A 19,985-nucleotide genomic window follows, 5' to 3' on the forward strand; every position below is an offset into this window, starting at 1 on the left:
TTCTGGAAAAGCATCCTAGCCATCTCTCCAGCCCCAAAGTCTTATTGTTGAAATTCATTTTTTTCTGATGTGTGTGTGTGTGTGTGTGAGAGAGAGAGAGAGAGAGAGACAGAGACAGAGACAGAGACAGAGACAGAGACAGAGAGGGAAGAAAAGAGGGAAGGAAAGAGGGAAGGGGAAAGGGAAAGACGGAGAAAGAGAGAAAGATAGCAAGTTGAAATAGAGTCTTGCTGTGTAGCCCAGATTGATCTAGAACTTGTGGTCTTACTTTTTATACCTCTGATTCTACACAGTTGGGATACTACCCCGGGGAAAGAGAAGAGCTGGCCGAGTGGGTTAACAACAGACTTTCTTTAACTGACATCAGAACTTTTACTCCTCTAGGAAAATCTTAATAGGCTAATGCAAATAATTTAAGAAAGTTTTTTTTACACACCCTCCCCCCCAAGACATGGTTTCTCTGTGTAGCCCTGGCTGTCCTGGAACTCACTTTGTAGACCAGGCTGGCCTCGAACTCAGAAATCCGCCTGCTTCTGCTTCCCGAGTGCTGGGATTAAAGGAGTGTGCCACCACTGCCTGGCTTATGGGGAAATTCTGTTGAGAGACAGAGAGAGAGAGAGAGAGAGAGAGAGAGAGAGAGAGAGAGAGAGAGAGAGAGAGAGAGGTCTTATAAGATCAGAAGAGTTACAGATTTAGGGATCAGGGCAGAATCTAAGTCCTGGGCAACAAAGTGAAATTCAGTTATTCAGTCTAGGTTTATTCTCTAATAATTTATATCACAGAGAGTAAGGTCTGGTTTCCTTTAAAGGTTACATGGGTCTATTGTTCATGTATTTCCTAACTAATTTTGAAGCTGTATGGTTATTCATCCTTTTTGACAAATTTCTTAGCTTTACTAAGTATATTATATACACACAGAAACAAATGTTGTGTGTGCACGAGTGTGAGTGTGTGTGTGTGTGTGTGTGTGTGTGAGTGTGTGTATGTGGTTTTGTGGTTCTTGTTTGTTTTAGATGAGATCTCAAGCAGCTCCACTGGCTTAGGACTCTCCGTGATTCCAGGAAAGACTTTGAACTCCTGACCCTTCTGCTCTCACCTCAGAAGTGCTAGGATTCTGTGACTATCCACCAAAAGAGAGGTACAAACAAATAAAACAAACAGTACAGTGTGCATGGGCATTCAGGTATGTATCACGTGGTGACTGACCTCTGGGGAAACCGGCAGTGGGGGTGTTTAGCCTCAATCTAGTAGAATGTGTAGTTAACAGACAGAAAACAAGGAGGAGGTGTGTGTGTGTGTGTGTGTGTGTGTAATAGAGTGATATAGTACTTACCTAGCATTCATACCTTAGGTTGTAGTCTCAGCATTGGAAAGAGGTGGGAGGGGGCAGAGAGAGAGAGAGAGAGAGAGAGAGAGAGAGAGAGAGAATATCCAAGGCTTCCCACATACTAAGCAGTACACTTTACCAACTGAATACATCCCTAGCCCACTGGTTGGGTTTTGGTGTTTTCTATCTTTAATTTTATTATTTATCTAGAGGTGGAATTTCACTGTGTTGCCCAGGCTGATTTTGAACTCTTGGTTTCAAGGCTTACTTTGGTCTCTGGCTCCTAAGTAGCTATGACTATAGGCCTGTGCCACCACCATCAGCTAGTACCTTCCATTTTGGGGGCATCTTTATTAAATAAATTTGTTTTATGAACTGTTTGCTAAGGGGTCATAAATCCCATGGATTGAATGACCTTTGCTTTTGAGTCCTACAATCTATAAGGAAGCTGATGCATTCATCAGGGGTTTATTGTGCACCTGCCTTCTGGCAGACGCTGTGAACATCCCTTGACGTTTAGAGATGAATGAAGACAGGCAGCCTTGACTTTCAAGGAATATGCATTCTAGCAGAGGACTTTACAAATCACAACAACAATAATAACTTTGGAAGATGAGGTGACACATATCTGTAATTCCAGCTCTGAGACAGAGGCTAGGACAATCTGAGCTCAAGGTCAGCATGATCTATACAACTAAACCCCGTCGAGAAGGTGGAGGATCAGAAATTCCCTTCCCTTGCAAGGGATTTGACAACATAATTATCAAATTTTTGTAGCCTTTGAAAATATGAAAAAAAAAAAACAAGAAGGTAAAAGTCTCTAATTGCCTTTAGCTCCAGTTAAATTTAGGCAATGTCCTTTTAACTATGTATAAAGCCTTAGTGATTCTTAAATACCCCAGAGTTTAAGGACATCTCCTTCTCTTCTTTCTTTCTTTCTTTCTTCCTTTCTTTCTTTCTTTCTTTCTTTCTTTCTTTCTTTCTTTCTTTCTTTCTTTCTTTGTTTCTTTTTTTGTTTGTTTGTTTTGAGGCAGTCTCAGTATGTGGCTCAGGCTGGCCTCAAACTCAGAGGCTCGCCTCCCTCTGCCTTCTGAGGGCTGAGATTAAAGGCATGTGCCAATACTCCTGGCATGACGTTTTCTTTATATTTGAATTTTCCCCAGAACTCTGGTCTGTTGACTTGTATGGCAATTCAAAATGATTAGATAGCATTTTAGAAATGTAAACATGCTGCATCTCAGGCAGTGACATAACCCTTAGCCTCCTCTGTGCTTTTAGAAAGCTTTATGTCTTTCAGGAATTGCCCAGTGGCTCAGCACTCACTTCATGACCTGAATTTCTTAGTGGCTGCTTTGCCTTTAGCATCCTTCTGCCAGATGAACTGACAAAGCGCATCCTCGTTTCTCGAACCTGTTTTGTAGCACAATAATCCAACTTTCATTTCTTCTTTCCCTGCTGTTTCCCTGAGGTTAAAGGCCACGTGTTTACTTTTCTGTAGTCTTCCCTTTTTTTCGTTATCCGTCCTAACTAGGTCATTTGCAGACCTAAACATATCTATTAATTTTCTCTTTACGCAATCAGACATTATAGCATAGTAAGTTGACAAATCAGTATGTCCCAACATGGGTGCATCTTCGATTTGGCTTGGTGTCTTCATTCTACCCTATGGGAAGAGCCTGTTCTAGTGTTTGCTTCTTTTTGCTTTTTTCATACGTGTATACAATGTATCTTGATCCCATCCACCCCCAACCCTCCCCCTCAGACTTCCCCAGTGTGTCAAGTGTTCACTCTCTTGTATCCTTTATTTTTGTAAGCCACTGAGTTTCATTTAGTGTTGCTTGACTGACAGGCCTTGATCCAGAGTTTCAGTGAGTTCATGAAGGCACAACCGTGTCATGTCCAGAAGCCCTTATTCACTGCATTCTTTGCCACCCTTTGGCTTACATGCTTTCTGCCCCCTCTTTAGAAGGCAGTTTGCAACATGTCCATTTAGCAGAACAGTAGTAGTGGAAACTGTTCCTAGGGTCTGTGACCTTCCAAGCCAATACAAGACTTGAATTCCCTCATGTGCAGCAGGGTCTCAAACTAGTCAGTGAGTCCTTGGTTGTCCCCACAGTCTTGCCTGGTAGGTTGGTATTGTATGTGCCTCTGTTTATGGAGGCTGGAGGAGGACAAAAATATCTACCTCTATTGCTCTTCACCTTGTCCCCTTGACATAGAATCTCTCGCTGAACCTGGAGCTTGCTTGTTCTTCATTTCTGCTGGTCGTCAGTAAGCACCAGTGATCCCCTTGTCTCCACTTCTGCCTACCCAGTACTGCCATTATAAGCATATGCAGCCATGCCCATTTTTAATATGTGTGTGTGTGTGTTAGGGATCTGAAGTCAGCAAGAGTTCTTACTGAGCCATTTTTGACCCAGTCCTGCCATGTGCTTTTTTGGGTTTTGGGTGTTTTGTTTTGTTTTGTTTTCCCCAGGAGTGTGGAGTCATTTTTTTTTTTTTTTTAGTTAACCTTTTTTTTTTTTTAGTTAACCTTTTTTTTTTTTTTTAATATTTACTTATTTATTATATGTAAGTACACTGTCGCTGTCTTCAGACACCAGAAGAGGGCATCAGATCTCATTATGGGTGGTTGTGAGCCACCATGTGGTTGCTGGGATTTGAACTCGGGACCTTTGGAAGAGCAGTCGGGTGCTCTTACTCACTGAGCCATCTCGACAGCCCCGGAGTCATCTTTTGATTGATTGATTTGTCTAAGTGATTATTTGTTTTAGTAAATTTTTAGAAATATGTTATGATAATCCTGAAAATCCACCTAAATTGAAGGCTAATATTTTTTTTCACTAATGCTCAACTGGATCACAAAATATATACCTCTAGAACTCTTTTATATATTTATTAAAAAAAATTAGTATATATTTTGCGTGTGTGTGTGTGTGTGTGTGTGTGTGTGTGTATGTGTGTGTGTGTGTGTGTGTGTATGTGAGTGCAGATGCCTGTAGAGTCCAGAAGAGGGTGCTGGATCACCTGGTGCTGGAGTTATACAAGGTTGTGAGCCTCCCAGTGTGGGTGTTGGGAATTGAACTCAGTTCCTCTGCAAGAGCAGTGCACACCCATAACTACTGAGCCATCTCCCCAGCTCTCATTTCCATTCTAAAAACGAATGTGCATGTTTCACTGAAAAATCAGTCTACCATGTATGTGTTGCCAAAATCTATTATGTAATGTGTGACCAGAGAGAAATCCCAAAATCAGTGGCTTCTCCTTGGAAGTACAAACATCATCAGAAAGGTCATCATACTTATCATTGTTTGCTTTCAGTTCTTAATAGATGGATAATTCGAAGGATATAGAAAAAAATACCAAGAAAGAAGACATAGTAATTCCACCAGTAGGAACAGCCAATATATTTCTATGAAATCCCTGATATTTAAGGCTCTAGACTAGTAACCTCCTGTCCTTTCTAGGCTTCCTTACAAATACAGTGCTTAGAACACTTAGAGTGGAAGACTAGCTTTTAGCATAAGGATCCTTGGAACTTTAACAGAAGGAATGGAACTGTAGAAAAGACCTACACATCTCTCCAGCGGTGACATCTTGTTCTTATTTAGTTTTCTTTGAGTCATTAACAGTCAGGCGCCACTGGTGCTGAAACTTATCATTATTATAACCGCAAATGGGTTAATGCCCAAACAAAGCTCTATTCTTGGGGCTGGTTCCCAGCTTCACCACACAGATCCCAATAGCAGCACCCTCCAAGTCCCAGGATAATGTTCCACAAATAAGAGGATGTCAAGTGTGTAGCCTGAATTCAAAACTTTCTGCTTTTATCTGGGAGCTCCCAGTTGCTTGCAAGACAGAAGAAAAAGAAAAATAAGTAAATAAACACCAACCCAACAATCCCTAAAAAAGATTGTGTGGTTTAGTGGTCAGACCACTAGCCTGGATGTTGATGTAGTGGAGATCCACTTCCAGCCCTCCCACTGGCTAGATGGATGATATTAAGCAACTCTCTTTTTTATGACCCATGCCTCAGTTCTCTTACTTAGAAAAAAGGGTAATTGCCTTAGTTTTCATGAGGACACATGATAATATGTGAAAATCATCTGAAGATCAGATTGCTTGGGAGTAAGATAACATGGTCATCGTTAACAACTACCATCCTAGAGATAGGGTTGTAGCCAGTTGATAGAGTGCTTGACTAACATGGCTGCTTTCCATACCAGCTTCAAATAAAACAGACTTGGCGTTCCATGCTTATAATCTCAGCAATCCAGAGATGGAGGCAGGGGGATCAGAAGTTCAAGGTCATCTTTGGCAACCTAGTGAGTTACAGGCCAGCCTGAGATATGTAAGACTCTATCTCAATTTTTAAATTTTTATTATTACTTTATTTACATTACAATAATAAGCCCAAATATGAAAAATCATTAAATTTCTATACCCTCAAGCTGCATGGAGGAGGGGTAGAGGAAGGAGAAGGCAATTATTTTTAACAAACTTTGCAGGACTTCATACCAACAACTACCAACCTGGAAAATTCAATACCTCAGAGCACCAAACACTGTCCCTTGTGTGGCTCTGTCCCTTTCTCCTTACCACATCCAAATTCAGAGTGACTCACAGGAGCCTAGAATTGAGACACATATACAAATTTAAGGGAAAGGGAGAATTACAAGGTCTGAATAGCTCTTTCTTTGGGGAGGCTAAGAATAGGCCCCTCAGAACATAAGAGAAGAGCCTCCTCTTTACTTCCTCCAGTGTAGGTGGTCTGTGGGATTCCCAGTCACTCCTTTGATGGCATCAATTTTGTTTTCTTTCTTTGTCACAAAAACCTCTCCTCTTTCGAAAACTTCTCCTTGTTGAAGGGGCAGGGACTTACTTAAAAAACAAAACAAAACAAAACAAAACAAAAAAAAGTGAGGAGCGAGTGGCTTTTTCTGCTAGGTTTGGACTGTGACAACTGTACAGATCTCTTTCCTGTTCTTGCACAGAGAGAGGAGAAAAGAAAATCTGGTTATTTGAAAAGAAAGGAATAGTCTTTCTTCTTCAGAAAGGATACAGCTGAGGATATGTAATAAATGCTCTAGTTTCTGACCCATTTCCGTTGAGAAGTGAAGTGACTTTGTAGGAAAAAGGAAAGGCACTTGGACAAGATGTCAAATAATAGGAAGTAGAAGCAGTCTCTAACGGCTAAAGGGAATTTGAGAGGAATGGTCATTAACTTACAGAGGACTTGATGAGTAGTTTTAAAAATTGCATTTTACCGGGTGTAGGGGCACACACCTTTAAAACATTAAAACCTCTGAGAGCTGCAGGCTCAGGCAGATCTCTTAAATTCAAGGCTAGCCTGGTCTACAAATCAAGTTCTAAGCCCGACTGGGCAATACAGTGAAACCCTGTCGAGATACATATTTGGGGCAGGGGACATGTGGAAGTCAGAGGACAACTTGGAGGAGTTGGTAGGCTGTTTTCACCATATGGGGTCCCTTGGATTGCTCAGTGGCCCTTAGTATCTCTATGCTAAAGACATGTCCCCGACCTCCAGAAGCTGCCAAGATACAAAGAACATTTTGTACTAACTTGAGAGGGTAAATCCTAAAAGTGATTAACAATAGATAATGAGATCTCAGTGTTAGGCGAGGCCATACATAATCATTATTGTTAGAATAAACAGAAATTATGAAATCCAGAAATTGCGGATATGAGCCGCTGATAGTTATTCTTCAGCATCACAAAATATGACACATTCAGAGAATTTAATTCACAGCTTCTAAAACCAAATCCCAAAAATAGGAGTTAAAGAAAATCAGACTCTAAGTGACTGCTTCCGGAACTTGTGTGATAGGCTCTACGTTGCCAGTCGGAGACTGTTTACGTGACACCCTCTCAGCCTTCTAGTTCTCCTCTGGCCGCACGGGTGCCATGGCAACAGAGACAGGCTGTAACCTGGGTTCCGGAAGAAGAAAGCTGGAGCGTGGAAACTACCCGGTCAAAGGATGCTGAGTCCCGAGCGCCTTGCTCTACCGGACTACGAGTATCTGGGTAGGGGCTTCTTTCAGCGTCGGGAAAAGAAAGGAGTAATGTGTTAGGGGAAGGAGTGGGGAGGAGACAGGGGCGGAGCCTGAATGGTAGCGGGTCTGGATGGGACGGGAGGACAGAAAGAAGGGGTTCTAGGGCCTGAGCTTGAAATGTAGGGCCAAACCTGGATGAAAAATAACATTTATGGAGTAAAGAATGGCTGAATTATATGGACTGGCTCTCAGGCAATGAGGACTGCATTCTAAGTAACACAATTAAGAATCTGAGGCCCCAAACAAGGCTATTATTGATAGGTTGGTATTGAAGCAAACTTGGCATCTGAAATGACTTCAGTCATTTTGTAAATAATAATTTTGCCTTCATAGTGCACGGTTATTTCGAGATTTTCATTAGGCATTCTGCACGAGGTAAGCATTTTGCATGCAGCATTATCTTAGAAGGGATTGCTGTGTTTGCTACTTTACAGATGGAGAAACTAAGGCTAAAGAGACAACTTGCATAAGACCTCATACAGTTAGTATTAGGATCAGATTTTCCCCTTGCAGAACTTGACCTTACCCTTGAGCTAAGGCTGTGTGGTAGTAAGTACTGTACTTTGCTAAGCACCCTGCAGTGAGTGTGTAACTCATTTACTGCATACGTTTGTGTATACACTTATTTTTTTAAACATTTTTTTTCTTTTGTTTTTGTTTTTGTTTTTCAAGACAGGGTTTCTCTGTGTAGCCCTGGCTGTCCTGGAACTCACTCTGTAGACCAGGGTTGTCTCGAACTCAGAAATCCGCCTGCCTCTGCCTCCCAAGTGCTGGGATTAAAGGTGTGCGCCACCACGCCCAGCTTAAACATTTTTTATGATATTTATTTTTTTATTTATATAACTACACTGCAGCTATCTTCACACACACTAGAAGAGTGCATCGGATCCCAATACAGATGGTTGTGAGCCACCATGTGGTTGCTAGGAATTGAACTCAGGACCTGTGGCAGAGCAGTCAGTGCTCTTAACTGCTGAGCCATCTCTCCAGCCCTTGTATATACACTTATATGCGCACATGCACATTTAAAAATTCACTGACTTAAACATTTAGAGTAGTTTTAAACTTAAAGAGGACTGAGTTGATAGTAGAGTTTGTTTTCCCTCTGTATCTTCTATTTAGCTTCTATTATTAATTTCTTTTGTTAGTGTGGTACATTTCTTGCAACTGAATATTAGCTCAGTGTGATTACCAACAGCCTATAGTTTACATTAGGGTCCACTCTTTGTATTGTACAGTTTTCTGGACTTGGACAAATTCATATTCTCATATATCCACATTAAGATGTAAAACAATCTTTTTATGGTCCTAAAAATCCTCGGTGCATCACCCATTCATTCATCCCTCTCCTTGCTCCTTTCCATGACTGACCTTACTGACTTTTAAAGTTTTGCCCCTTTGAGAATAATGGGAGTCATTCAGTGTATAAGCTCTTCAGATGGCCTCTTTCGTGTTTCAGTAGATGTTTAGGTTCCTCCTTGTCATTTTGTGTCTTGATAACGCATTTCTTTACATGGATGAATAACATTTTATTATATGAATGTACCATACACATTTTTAAATAAAATACAACTCTGTATACATATTTTGTTTATGTTTTGAGAATTGATCTCACTATGTAGCCTTGGTTGGCCTTGAACTCACAGAGATCCTCCTGCCTCTGTCTACCCAGTGTTGGACTCAAAGGAGTGAGTTTCCAGACCTGGCAGATGGTTAAATTTTCTTAATCATTCGAAAAGTTGATCCAAAATTGTTTTTTAAATAAAAAGATGTTTATCTTGGGGGATGGAGAGATAGCTTAGCAGTTAAGAGCTCTTGCTACTTTTCCACAGGACCTGAGTTTGGGCTGTAGCACCTACCTACCTATCTGTGACTCCAGCTTCAGAGGACCCAAGGGCCTCTTCTAACCTCTGCATGTGCGAGCGTGCACACACACACACACCACACACACACACACAGAGGAGGGAGGGAGGTGGAGAGAGGCAGAGCGAGTGTGAGAGACATAATTGAATAACTAAATAATTTTTAAATACAACAAAATGGATGGCTCCTGAGGTTGATGTTCTGGGCTACACACATACTGTCACACATACATACACTCACAGTATCTTTCTCATACCTGAAGTTGTGTTCATACAGAAGAAAAAGGTGATAAAACAACTTCACATTAACTGATGCACATAGTGAGAAGTGACTGCAGCAGGAATCATGCTGGATGAAACTGGGATTAAAGCCAGAGAACTGAGTTATAGCAGGAAGTGTGTCGGGACCCAGGTGATCAAGAGGGACCAGGAGATCACAGCTTTTGTACCCAGTGGTAGCTGCTCGGACATGATTGAGAAAGATGAGGTTCTGGTTGCTGGATTTGGTCAAAAAGGTCATGCTGCTGGTAACATTTGTAGAGCCCTTTTTAAGGTGGTTAAAGTGGCCAGTGTGTCTCCTTTGGCCTTATCCATAAAGGGGAGAAGGAAAGGCCAAGAACATACATTTTGATTAAGGAGACAGTAGTAAAGCTGGACATAGTTGCACAGATCTTTAATCCTACTGCATGGGAGACTGAGGCAGGTGGATCTCCATGAGTTTAAAGCCAGTCTGTTCTACATAGAGAATTCCAAGTCAGCCATAATTGCATAGTGAGACCCTGTCTCCCCACAAAAGAACATACACATTTATTAATCAGCTGAAAGGGCACAGTTATTGTCTTAGTAGAGTCACTATTACTGTGATGAAACACCATGACCAAAGCAACTTGGGGAGGAAAGGGCTAATTTCACTCAACTGTTTCATCAAACAGTTCGTCAGAAGCAGTGAGGATAGGAACCTGGAGGCAGGAGCTGAGGCAGGGCAAGGAACGGGTGCTGCTTATTGGCTTATTCTCCCTGAATTGCTTAGTTTGCTTTTTTATAGATCCCAGGACCACCAGCCCAGGTGTAGTACCACCCATAATTGTCTGTCTCTCCCCATCAATTTCTAATTAAGAAAATGCCCTATAGGCTTTCCTACAGCTTCCTATGGAAGCATTTTCTTAAAAGAGGTTCCTCCTGTCAGATGATCTTAGCTGGTGTCAAGTTGACATACAACTACTCAGCAGAGTAATAGCACATATAGCTTCATATCTAATGCATAACAATGTCAACACAAACACTTTGGCTAAAGATTTTATGTATTTTGTTCACTCACTCATGAGCTTGTGAAATATTTGAACATCCTAATTCCTTTTTCAGTTCCTTGGATTTTTGCTGTTTAAAGTACATATCTCAGAGGCGTGGTATATTGGTAGACTGCTGCTTGGGGCAAAGAAGTTGGTCTTTTTCTAAGAGGCATAAGTGCAAGACTAATTTGTGGCAGTGTTGACAGTCTGTGAGTAGATTCATTGTTTCAGGGCTCTTGAAAAGTTTCAGTGTTCGTGGAATTCAACTAGTCCTTGAACCCTGGACAAACGTTCCTTCTGCTCTGGTGTGTGGTTAACAGTCTTAATCTTAGTCTGCACATTCCACTGTCCTAAGCAAAGTCAAGCTGCTCACAGACTTCCTCATTGTTCAGAAAATTGTGTAACTGCTAAAACACATTTGTTTATACCTAAGAACTAACCCCGCCTATCACAACTTGGTCTCTAATAGAGACATGCTATTTTGAAGCATTCACTTTCAATGTAACAGCTATTAAAACCACTCCCTAGAAGCTGGGCATGGTGACACATGCCTATAATTCTAGCACTGGGGCTGCTGAGGCAAGAGGATCCTGAGTTTGAGGTCAGTTTGGGATACAAAGTGAATCCTTGTCTCAAAGACAAACAAATAACATTTAAAAGCCACTCTCTATACGTTAGACCATACTGCCTGATTTAAGATTTCAAAACCTATTTATCTTTCTTAATTCACTTTGATTAACTTTTACAATTTATAACTTCACTTGGATTTATAGGTCTAGAAAAAAATAGGCAACAAAATATTATAGACAGGAAAGTTCACGTGTTATGCATTCACACACACACACACACACACACACACACACCAAAAAACAAAACAAAACAAAACAAAACAAAACAAAAACCAAAGCTACAGCTGAGTACTCCTCTGAAGTCCGTTTAGAACCTCTCTTTAGGGTTTGGGTATAGGTTCCAGGGACAACTATAATGATTGCCTCTAGGCATTTTTCTACCTACTATCTAAGGATTCCATTTGAGTTTTTGACTATTTCTGAAGAAAACAACCTTCCATCATAGTGGATGAACTGAATTCTTTTCCACATTGACTTGATGAATTTGGAACCTATAGTCCTGTCCTGGCTTAGGCTTAAGATCATCATCAGGAAAGAAGACATCCACACTGGCAGTTCAGTGTAGCAACAGAAATGGTCTTGACATCCAGGTTGAAGGCAGAGCCTGGTAAGGAGATTAAGAAGGATAGAAACGTCTGTGTAGACCTGTGAGACATTTCCAGGCATGTGAAAGCTACTCGTTAGAGGCCCATTCCAGCTGCTGAGGTGTGTCTGTATATCTGTTGGGTGTGGAGAACTCTGGAGACGAAAGGAGCCTGATCTGGACCTAGACTTACACAACCACCTATGTGCTGACCTGAGTTCGAGTGTGTGAGGTTTCCTTCTTACTTCATCTAATCTGTGGACGTGCGTGCTTTCACTTGTGTTTCAGGTTGGCTCTTCTGCTCTGTAGAAGCTGCTTACCAGCTGAGGTTGGTAATGGGGTGGCATAATAGTCACCTATAGAAATCAGCAACCAGAGGTTATATGTTTCCTTTGAGGCCTATGCATTTAGAAGAATTACAATAAATAATAGCATTTTTTAAATCTGTCATTAAATTTTTTTGTTAATTTTTTTCATGTGTCTGTGAAGGAGGTGGGTAGACGTGTAGGTGTGCCAGTGTGCACATGTGGGGTCAGAGGCCAGCTTACGGGACTCAGTTTACTCCTTTCACCAAGTGGATCCTGGGTGAACACACATACACAGATATCAGATGGCTAGTTAGTAAATTTTGGAAGTGGGATATAAATGAGCAATCTAATTTCTGTGTACATGGCTAAACTCTGCTATACTCAGTGTATACTCAGTGACCCTAAAAGATGGGGTCTTTCATTACTGTATAGGCTCATACAACCGGGATCCTTGGAGTGAGTTCAGTTGACTCCAAAGGTTTCATTTAATATTTCCCTGGCTCTGTTTTGGTGCTTGGAGGACCTGAACTAAGGCAATGTCCCAGTCACTGACACAGCCCTTTCCAGCTATAAAGCCTATGCAGTCTCTCTGAGTCTTGGCAAAAGTTCTGACATAGAAGTCATTCAACCTGAAGACTTCTAAGCAATTCTGGACTTTTTTTTTTCTTCTTCTTTTTGTATTTGTTGATGCCATAACATGAGATACTTGTATGACTGCCAAACACAGCGTTAGTTTTTGCTATTGGAGGACTCTTGGTAAGTTTATTTTGTTTCAAATGTAATTAGTGAGTCTTTCAAACCCAGTACTATACTACAGAACATTAGCACTTAATTAGCTGATATCATCTTCAGAACTTAGTGTTCAGGTTGTTTGAGAAAAGGAATGAAATAAATGATAGGTGCTACACTGACTGTAAATCTTAGGAAACCAGATTAATATAAAACAAGTCACTTTAGAACAGCTACAGAGCTGTTCAAGTCACCTCCCTCCCTCTCCCTTTCCTGGTCATCTAAAGCAAAGCTAAGGTGGAACATAATCTTGAATGACTGCAACACCGAGTGAGAGAAATAAGTGTGTGTTGGAGAGCTGGAGCCGGCGGCTCTCTTGGCTCTCTCCCGATTTGGTTAGCAGCTTCTCAGTCATGGAAGGGGCAGCAGGCCGTTGCCTTGGTGGGGTAGTTCAGGAATGTGCCCTTGGAAGTGGTTCCTGGAAGTTCAGCCCACGCCTCTTTCCCACCTTTCCCAGGACTCTGCAAGCTCTGTAAGCTTATTGTTGGGGAGTGGGAGGAGTGGATGAATTCCAAGGCTTGTGGTTTCTGACCCTTGGTCACTTCCATTTCTCCAAAATAAGTTGCAGAGTGATTTCATTGTTGTTCCAAACAGAGTTCTTTAAAAAGTTTTGACCTTGTTTATCATTTATATATTCAAGTAATAATAAAGTCTTTCAAGTTCTGTCCAAAGTTGGCAGCCATTTTTTTCTTACATACAGCATTTGCTTAGGGAAGCGGAGTAGGTAACTGGTGTTTGAGAAGAGACATTCATGAGTCTCTCTTCTGTCCTCATCACAGTGACCTTGGTTTCCCTTGTAGCTCCTTGGAGAATGTCTATTTTTGATTAGAATGTAAGCAGTGAGTCGGGCTTGTCTCAGTATCTCTAGCTTTAGTATGGTGGTTGGCCAAGTGAAGTACTCAGTTGTTGAATGAATGGTTTGCTCTAAGCAGCAGAATACATTTAAAAATAAATGGGAGAAAGGAATGTAGTTTAACAAACAGTTGCTGAACTCCCACCATGTGAAGAGACACCGTGTCCCCACCCCTTTCTGATGGATGGAAAAAAGGGGACAAGTGATTAAAATCTGCCCTGGATGCTTTTGGCTTTAAACTCTGATTATCCTAAGCGTTTCTTGGTTGATAAGTTTCTACACCTTGGTTACCCAACAGTAAGATTTAATCAGTGTTTTAAAGCTGATGTTTTAAGAAGGAAAGAAGTTTTGCACAGTTTTGGGGCATGTCCATGAGAGTGCTGAGTGCTGGGCTTTGATTGACAGGAGACTTACCCTTGTCAAGTAATCCTGGGTCCTCCTTCTGGCTCCGGGGTCACCCTTGTTCCACTTCCCTAGCAGCATTAGGAAATAGCTTATTCTATGATTGGAATTGCAAGTCAAAACACATTTATCTGAACAGAATTTTAATGATTTATCAAAGAGAGGAGGGATTTTCCCAAACACATCTGAATTTACCCAATTACTGATCCCATTAAATATGTTTTTATTAAGCATCTTTCTTTAAACAAAGCAATTACTGTGAAATCACCAAATATATTTTTCATAAAACCTTTTTGAATATCTTTTGTTTGATTAGCAGGAGCCCACTAAAAGTAAATATTGCTTCAAGAGGCACTTCTCCAGGACCTTTCTTTTTCTTTCAAGAAAGAAAGAAAATTAGCTTTTAGAAGCTCTGTTCTTTGGAGAGAGTAGGAGCCTTTTTCTGGCCGTCCAGTTGTGTAGCTCAAGGTCTTGTTAATGCTATGTTCTGGCCCTGAGATTACAGATGATTGTGATAACACAGATTCGGCTCCCGTAATCGAAAACAAATTTGTTTGTGCCTCAGGATGTCACCAGGTGTTAATTAATCTCAGATTTCTCTCACCTGGACAACTCTCTAGGCTCCGGTAAACAGACGGCTGCCAGGGAGAGACAGACCTGTGTCACATCGTTGGTTTGTGTTTTTGGAAAGTGCCCTTTGGTGGCCCTGTACTGGATCCATGGTTGGTCCTTCTACCTCCACCTCCCAAGTGTTTGGCGTTCTGTTCCCCATTGCCTCAGGAAAAAAAAATCCGGTGGCAGAATTCCTCCGGTGGCCAACTTACATACAACGTGCTCTAAATGGGAAAATTATATATTTTAAAATAGGCATGTTTGAAGCAATAACACTTTTGAATGTGAAATGTACCAAAGGCCACATGTCTTTGGCTTTGCTTGTCAAATGGAGAGGCTGCTGCCAGAACCACTGGGCTCCATGGTTCTCATGCCCCAAAGTCCTGCAAATTGACAAATAAGCAGACAACAACACAAAGAAGTTGGGCCCATGAGAAAGTGAGTCTGGGCACTTGGGCTGGCCTCTTTTTCTCTGTGTGGAGCTCTTCCCAGCTTTGCCCTTGTGTCTCATCTTAGATTTCCAAAAAGGAGAGATTAAATGTGTCTGGTATTTCAGTGTGTTAACTGCACAGACAACATGAGGCTAGCACTCAGGCCACTGTTCAGCCTGTCATATGGAAGGAATTGCCTTTCAGAGGAGATTATAATTGTGTATGTAGCCACACAAATGCACATTCTGCCTGGAGAAAAATGCAGAGAAGAGGAGGCCGTATGCTGCCACTCAGGTCTCTTTGTGGAAGGCTGCATAAGGAGCCCTTACATGCCATAGTCACCTCTTTGGGGCTTAATGAGTCATCTTTGTGTGTTAGCTTCTTAAAAGAAAAAAGGAAAAAAGGAAAGAAGAAATACACTCTCCCGCAAGTGAATTGCTTTTATTAGCCCTGCAGCTTTGTCTTAGAGACTGCTTGAATATTCCCGACGACAGCATTTACAAGGCTAGTGCACAGACAGGACACAAAAATAATTCAGCTTCTGAGTAGCCAGACGAAACTTCAAGAGACAAAGTTAGAACAATTATAATGCTACTCTTTATAAACAGTGGCTGCATGGGCTTAAATACCACGCACAGCCCTAGTCGTAGGGAATGCGATGTGTTGAGAGTTGGCCATAGGGAAAACTAGAAGCTCAGTGCCCTTGGGTTATACAAAGTTCAGACTTGAGTCTGTGCTCTTGCAGTATGTTGTAGCTAATGTAGAAAATACAGCTTTATCCGGTGAATACATTCCTATGCTCTTTGAGCTGTAGACTGTTACCTAGGAAAATGACAGGAGGAATACTGGCACCTGCCTCGCAGGAAGGAGTGTGAAAAGACTGAGGAAGTAGTCATGGGAGGTCTTTAAAGAGATGATGGTTCGTAACAAAAATTTCTGTTATTATTTTCCTAGATCAAATTTCCTCCAACAAATGGAGTCAGTAAGGGCTACCTCACAAAGCAGAGAAGATGAATTAAGATAAGGCTCGACAGTAAACCATTGAATGGGGCCCAAATTGTTATTCGTAATAGTCTATCAATCATCAGACCTGCTGGTTGGACATGATTACCTTATAGATAAAATGATTACCTTACAGATAAAGTGAATACTTGGCCATTATGCAGAGAAGGGTGAGCATATAGGTGAATGAAAATGAGTCAGACCTTCTGGGGGACTGGCTCTGCTTTTTTTCTCAAGGTTATAATACAAATATATACTCTGCAGTCTTGTTAATCTTTTTTTTTTTGTATGGACATTGGGACCATTTGAAGCCTGAGGCCAGGAGTTCAGATTCCCAGAACCTATGTAAATGCTAGGTGAGCCTGGTAGCCCTCCTGTAACCCCAGCCTTTGGAAGGCCATGATATGGGATTCCTAGAGCAAGCTCGCTAATTAGACTAGCTGGAACAAGAACTCTAGGTTCCAGTGAGAGACCCTGCTTCAATTAATAAGGTGGAGAGCCATTAAGGAAAATTTCCAATGTCAGCCTCAGGCATCCATAGACATACACGTATGCCTGTGCATCTGAACACACACATGCCTGCACAATGCACGTATCCATGCACACTGCATACACATGTATGAAAACTACATCCTCAGCCCTCTGTCATCTTTTATTGAGATAATTGATCTACCATAAGATTTGCCCTTTTAAATTCAAAGTAATATAGAAGTCAGTGGTTTTTCTTTTTTTTTACTATTTTCACAAATTTGTACTACCACTATCATGATATAATTCCAGAACTTGTGTATGTGTGTTGTATGTATGTATTTGTTCATGGGTGTGTTCATGTTCATACAGGTTCATATGTACACGTGTGTATACCTGTGTGTGAAGGCTAGAGGTTGGTTTTGGGTATCTTCTATCATTCCTCACCTTATTTGTATATGCCCATGTGTGTGTATTTGTGTCTGTGTTTGTGTATGTGCATGAGCATAGGTGTATGCTGTGTGTGTATGTGCATGAGCACATGTGTATATTATATGTGTGTATATGCTGTGTGTGTATGTATATGAGCACATGTGTATATTGTAGTGTGTATATGCTGTGTGTGTATGTGAATGAACACATGTGTATGCTACGTGTGTGTTGACACATGCCAATTTATACATGAGGTAACAACAGTTCTCTTCTTCTACCATGTCGTGTCTCAATAGGGATCAAACTCAGGTTGTCAGGGTTAGCTGTAAGTGCCTTTACCTATGGAGTCATCCTATTAGCCTTACTTATCTACCTTATCCTTTGAGACAGAGTCTCATATGAACCCAGAGCACATCAGTTTGCTAGTTTGTCTGGGAGGTGAGTTCTGGGCATATATATTATAATCATGGTTTTATCAGTTAACTAGGATTAGTCAGGACTGTCTTAAGCTTTCTTTGTGAATTACCCTAATGCTGTGATTCAGTGGAAATAGTTATACCATGAGGTTGAGGATGAGTTTTTGTCCTACCATACAAACTTTGTGACTTTGGGCAATTGCATTTGTAAGATAGAGATAATTCAGTCTTACCTGACTTCTAGGTTGATTGTGAGGTATAAAGAGATAACGTATGTAAGAGTATTTGGTAATAAATGTTCAGGAACAAATAAAATGTTAAGTTGTGAACGCCATTATCCTGCCATTACACAGTGAGACTGAGGACAGCAGTGTGTGTCTTCTGGCTAGTGTCTGTACATGTGCCATCTTATCCTCCATGTCTATACAGCAGTAGGTCAAAGAGTGCTCTGATCGGATACTTCCATCCCTGTTAATCTGATCCCTTCATCTATACTTACTAGAAAAAGTATATGGTTCCAACAAGGTAGGAAGCTGTGCATGGTGCCTTACATCTGTAATCTAAGCACTCAAGAGTGAGGCGGGAGCATGGTTACAAACTCCAGAGTGAGTTCCAGACTAGTCTCCACAGCAGACTAAGATAACTGTCTTCAAGCATATAAACTGGGGACTGGAGAGAGAGCTTGGCAGTAAGAGAGTTTACTGTACTTTCAGAAGACCCAGGGTCAGTTTTGAGCACCCATGTCATGGCTCACAATCTCCTGTAACTCCAGTTCCAGGGGATATTATGACTTTTCTGACCTCCTTGGGTTCCTGTACACATATGTAGTCCACTTAAGTCTACTTGTATATGCATACACATACACACAAAAAATACTATAAATCTTTAAAAAAAAAAAACCCACCCAAATACCAAGCAAATGCAAGGTAGAAGGTTATTCTCTTCTGGGATAGACAGGGAGGGGTGGTATAATACAAGGTGCCTTGGAAGACATGGGTCCTGTCACCCAGTTTATCCTAGACCTGGTCCCTTCCTCAGAACCCATGAGGAATGAAGGAACTTTTTTTTTTAAGATTTATTTATTTATTTTATGTATGTGAGTACATTGTAGCTGTCTTCAGGCACACTGGAAGAGGGCACTGGATCCCATTACAGATGGCTATGAGCCACCATGTGGTTGCTGGGAATTTAAGTCAAGTTCCCTGGAAGAGCAGTCAGTGCTCTTTCATCTCTGAGCCATCTCTCCAGCCCCACTGAAGGAACTTTTTATCTCTTCTGGTAAATAAGGGTCATCTCTCATCATACTTAGTTCTATTTAAGTACTTTCTAGAAGACTGAAAAGATTTTGCTTAAATAATTTAATTACATGACCAAAGCAGCTACAAGAGAAGCTAAGAAATGTGAGCTTTACATGAACCTCTCTCTCTCTCTCTCTCTCTCTCTCTCTCTCTCTCTCTCTCTCTGTGTGTGTGTGTGTTGTGAAGGGAGAATGATTTATGAGAGAAAATATCACCAGGGTATGGTGGTACATGCCTTTATGTGCACTTGGGAGACAGAGGACAGCCTGTTCCTGTCCAGCAGGGCAATAAAACCCTGTCATCAACAATCATGATAAAATAAGACAAATCAGCCATAGACTTGCATAATTTGTGATAGAGACTCTTTTTCTTAGAAACATTCTGATTTGTACCTGGAGATTTGAGGAATAAGATAAAATAAAAGAGAATATGTATCCGTAGAGAGATAACAAATTATTTTAATAAAAATAAAAATGTAGGGTTTCTAGCACAAAACAAGACATTTATAAAAGGAAATATTTATTATCATAAGAGGGTATTTAATAAAAAATTGAAAACCATAGTACCAAGTAAAGTTTTAAAAGGCAGAAAATAAAAAGTTGTGGGAAATGGAGAGGGAGTGGGCTCAGTTTGACTCTCTGTGCACATTTTTAGTTCATTTTGCTTTAGCCTTTTTTGCTCTCCAAGGAATTACAAAATTCAGTTTTTGTCATGATTTGTTTCCTTTATACAAAGAAAAACTTCAGCATTATGGTTATAGATGGAAATGCAGAAAACTTCAAAGTCACATTTAAGTAAGCGAAGAATCCTGCACCCTTGAATCAAAAGGGGCAGAAAGTAAGGGCTTGGGTTTATTTAATGTAAACCGATAGGAATGGAACAACATGCATGGAGAGTCTTTCTGCCTCTTACACTTTGTAACTTAGGAGCAGTGATGAAACAGTAATGAGCTGTCTGCCTTGCTGCATCCCAGCATCCCCTGTCTCAGACCTCACGGAGTACTGAAGCCTGTACTTACCGTATTCCTGACTGCAGTAACTGAGACCATGGAAAGCAAAATTGTGGGAATGGAAGGAGTACTGTGCAATCCAGAGGCCGATGGGCCAGAGTCTGTGGTGAGGCTAATTGACTTCCTGGTAGAGAGGAACAGTGTGTTGGAGGGCAGGGAATTTGCAGGTTGGGGGTTTCAGTGGGCCATCATTATGTTGCA

The 19,985-nt window shown here is 41.1% G+C and overlaps 1 protein-coding gene across 3 annotated transcripts in view; it reads left to right on the forward strand.

The window, feature by feature from the left end:
* The first annotated feature begins 7,247 nt into the window (after positions 1-7,247).
* Cstpp1 (centriolar satellite-associated tubulin polyglutamylase complex regulator 1) overlaps positions 7,248-19,985 on the forward strand; it is a 165,973-nt gene continuing 153,235 nt past the window's right edge. For all 3 annotated transcript variants that reach the window (XM_085834651.1, XM_085834652.1, XM_021156886.2), the window contains exon 1: positions 7,248-7,372. In XM_085834651.1, the coding sequence (XP_085690777.1) occupies positions 7,327-7,372 (46 nt within the window). In that variant the 5' untranslated portion in view covers positions 7,248-7,326. The remainder of the gene's footprint in view (positions 7,373-19,985) is intronic.

This window comes from Mus caroli, unplaced genomic scaffold (assembly GCF_978045245.1).
Source record: "Mus caroli unplaced genomic scaffold, Mus_caroli_1 scaffold_2, whole genome shotgun sequence".
Lineage (NCBI taxonomy): Eukaryota > Metazoa > Chordata > Mammalia > Rodentia > Muridae > Mus > Mus caroli.